Source organism: Atta cephalotes, assembly GCF_000143395.1.
Source record: "Atta cephalotes unplaced genomic scaffold scaffold00034, whole genome shotgun sequence".
In the NCBI taxonomy this organism is placed as follows: domain Eukaryota; kingdom Metazoa; phylum Arthropoda; class Insecta; order Hymenoptera; family Formicidae; genus Atta; species Atta cephalotes.
Window position 1 is genome coordinate 182,786 of NW_012130098.1, and position 3,633 is coordinate 186,418.

A 3,633-nucleotide genomic window follows, 5' to 3' on the forward strand; every position below is an offset into this window, starting at 1 on the left:
GATGGAAAGCCAGAAATATCGAGTGCTTTCTCAACACGCTTGCGGTCATCTTTGTTTTGTGCGAACATTTTTACTATACTGTAAAACACATCAAATATAGATTTTATCTTATAAAAGAATCTTACAGACAACGTTAAATTGCACATTACAATATTACTCACTTTTTTACTGGTATCTTTTCATTTTTATCAGTAGTAAGTATAAGCTTGGTATGTGCTTTCAATAAGAACATAGTTGTACTAGTGTTTAATTGAATCAAATTGTACGCCATTTGAAAAAGTTGTTCTGACCAATGTTGTGCTATTTCTGCACGCGTTGTGCAAAAATTAATAAAATTCATATTGACAAAGTCAGAGCCATAACAGATTGTTACAGTTTTATCTTCTAACGAGTCTTGAGAACCCATCGTTACAAGCGATTTCAGCTTTGGATCCTACAGAATAGAATTTTTAATTCGACTATAAATTTATCTTCTCTCTGACACACAAAGCTTAAGACATATAAACAAATGAAGTTCCTAATAATGCCACTAACACACTTCAGCGAGAACAAACAAAAAGTTTTATACAATGAATTAACTAAATGTACACAATGCTACATGCAGAAGTATGTCACTTCATTCAAAGTTCTGCTTATTGATTTATAGGAAAACTGATCCAGCTAGGCATGTTATTTCAATGAATACGGAACTGCCTTTATCTACCATTGGTGCTAGTGGTAGTAGGTGTGATAAAAAAAGCAAACTATGTATGGGACATAAAGTAGGTAATGGTCTATTTATAAATTAGTCAATAATTATTATGTGATGATGCTCTGTGCGTCATTGATATAATTATGGAAAAATTAGAATTCTCTTTGATTATTCATTTTTGAGCATTCGTAATTCAGTATTTACTTTATCACCAGTATTTACAATACTACATTACTAGTAAAATGGTTGCTTATGGATACATCAGTAATGGATACATATGCAAACATTCGTTATTGTTAAAAGGAACACAAGTAAAATTAATACCTTTGGTACTTTTGCATATTTTCCTGTGCGAGTATCTCTTATAATTGCTATGTCCAGCATATCCATCTCATTATTTTGATCCACCCAGTGTAAGTAAAAACCATATTTATCCACTTTCAAAGTGACCGGCGTTGCCACCCCAGAATCCTACGATTACATTTGATATTATGAAAGATTTATTTTTGCCGCGTGACTGTTTACTATAATTGATGCATAATGTACTTTGCGATAGCGTCATGTCCAAGTTGATGATTTATATCGGGAAAAGAAAGTGACGCGAGTTATTATCATGGAATTTAATTCCTTTTTTTTTGGCGTTGCTAAATTAGGAGGAAGAGCCTTTTATGCCTAAAGTGACCTTTTACATTTATATTTTTACTAGCGCTCGACATTAAAACTGTCGATTACCAACCGTAACATTAAAAATATACACGAACCTCGTCCCACTTGATAAACTTCTCTCCAGTTTGCAGCTGCTCGGAAACTTCCACCGGCTTTATGTGCATGGTGACACCTGTACCCTTATTGCTTGCCATCCTGACTCCTTGTTACCGCAAAATTTGCGCTGTTCAACACCGAATCTTCTTTATGAACGTAGTGGCAAAGCGATGAGCGGCGTGGAGAACGGCGGTAGCGAATACGCGGACGTTGACCACGAGGATGACGATGATGATGATGACGATAGCGGTGGCGACGGCAACGACGACGACGACGACGACGACGACGACGACGACGACGACGACGACGACGACGACGACGACGACAACGATGATGACGATGACGATGACGACGACGACGACTCCAACTCCAACGGTGGTGGCGACGACAATAACAGCAACCACGACGACGACTCCGACGGCGACGACTTCGACGACGACGACGGCGACGACGACGACGACGACGACGACGACGACGACGACGACGACGGCGACGACGTCGACGACATAAGCCTCATTGAGATTTCAAGCATTAGGAGCACCTGGATTACCGTGTTTTGTTCACCGCTGTTGGTACTAAGGCGAGAGCGACTGTCGCCGTCGTCGTCGTCGTGTTGAGCACACCTCGCGCGTATAAATACACAGGTATATCTTAAGAATGTGCGCTCGACGCGTCTCCGGGAAGTTTGTGAAGGACCTCGAACGTCGAACCCAATCTCTCGCGAGCCGAGTCACGGGTTCAGTCGAGTCGTTGCGACTGGACGAAAGTCATCCACGGAGACATTTCATCGACAAGGAAGAGCATGCCGTGATGACGATTGTCCGGAGCACGAATCGGGTCCTTAACCGAACGCGCGCGCGCGCGCGCGCACACACACACATACACGACACGCACGCACACGCACACACACGACAGGACTCGTCAAGAAAGAATGACGAGACAACGACGATTGAAAACGCGACTAATCACCGATTCTCTGCACGTGTGGTTGGATGTAGCAAGCACTCTCAACAGTCTCAATGCTGCTCTCACGCTCAACCACTCGCTTACTCGTCGTTGATCCAGCACGGCCGCTCGCTCCGAAGCTGCAGCGGCGGCAGCAGCAGCATCATCATCCTCCTTCCGCGCCGAGTATCGCGCCGCACACCAAAGGCAAGCACCGACAGCACCGCGCCGTCCGCGCGTCGTCAACACCAGGAGGCGCTCTACCGGGAAAACAGCCGCGCGACCGCCGTTCACGCTTCAAAATTCATTTCCACGCCGCGACAATCCACGATCCCCTCGATCGCGACGTCGAAGAGATTCATCATTATTAATTTCTCGCGGCTTAACATCTTTCAATTACAGCGATTTCATCCGATTAACATTAATTTATTTGATTAATTCAAATGGCAGAATTGCTGGAAAGATTATTTTTAGCTGTATAATTCATTGTCCCTGATCTAGTCGATAGTTCTAGTCTGCATTCTAATTTCTTTGAAACAGCAAAAAATTAATTTTATGCATGTAAAAATTATGTATAGGACCTCTTCTTTTTAGTCAAGATTCTTGCATTCATCTTTTTTTTCTCCAAAGTAGAGAATGAAAAAGGAAAGATAAACCATGCAAAAAGTATTTTAGCTGGAAAGAACCTTGTAGATATTATTTGACAAATAGAGTTCAAGAGTTCATCTCAGAGTCACTCTCAGCTTCTCTTGAAAACTGATTGAATCGGTTTTTTATTTCTTAATTTCTTAATTTTAGTTAAAATATGCCAAATATGGTTTTTAGTCTTAATTATGAAATTAAAAAAAAGTTTTCTTCTCTTTCCGAGAGAAAAAAAATTCTTCAAAATTAAACCCATCTAGCATTAATCATTTCCAACAATCATTGCAACACTACACATTTTAATAATATCCTAGTAAACAAGAAACATTTTGGAATATTTCATTAACATTGCAACAACATTTCAGTAACATCGCAGCAACAATTGTTACAACGTTGTAACGTTGCAATTTTCGAAATGTTTCTTGCTTACTGGGATTGCAATAATATTGCAGTAATATAATATTACTGCCGGCTTCTACATATATATATATATATATATATATATATATATATATATATATAATATATATATATACACAACTACTAACACTAGTACTAGTATAGTACGTATTACGTATTACTTTACTTTAACT

The 3,633-nt window shown here is 40.0% G+C and overlaps 1 protein-coding gene across 1 annotated transcript in view; it reads right to left on the bottom strand.

The window, feature by feature from the left end:
- Positions 1–1,551, bottom strand: part of LOC105621470 (1-phosphatidylinositol 4,5-bisphosphate phosphodiesterase classes I and II) — a 6,276-nt gene extending 4,725 nt beyond the window's left edge. Inside the window, 4 exon segments of the mRNA XM_012202938.1 lie at positions 1–78; positions 162–433; positions 1,016–1,162; positions 1,453–1,551. The exon segment at positions 1–78 is cut by the window's left edge and continues 5 nt beyond it. Coding sequence (XP_012058328.1) covers positions 1–78; positions 162–433; positions 1,016–1,162; positions 1,453–1,551 — 596 coding nt within the window.
- Positions 1,552–3,633: the final 2,082 nt, after the last annotated feature.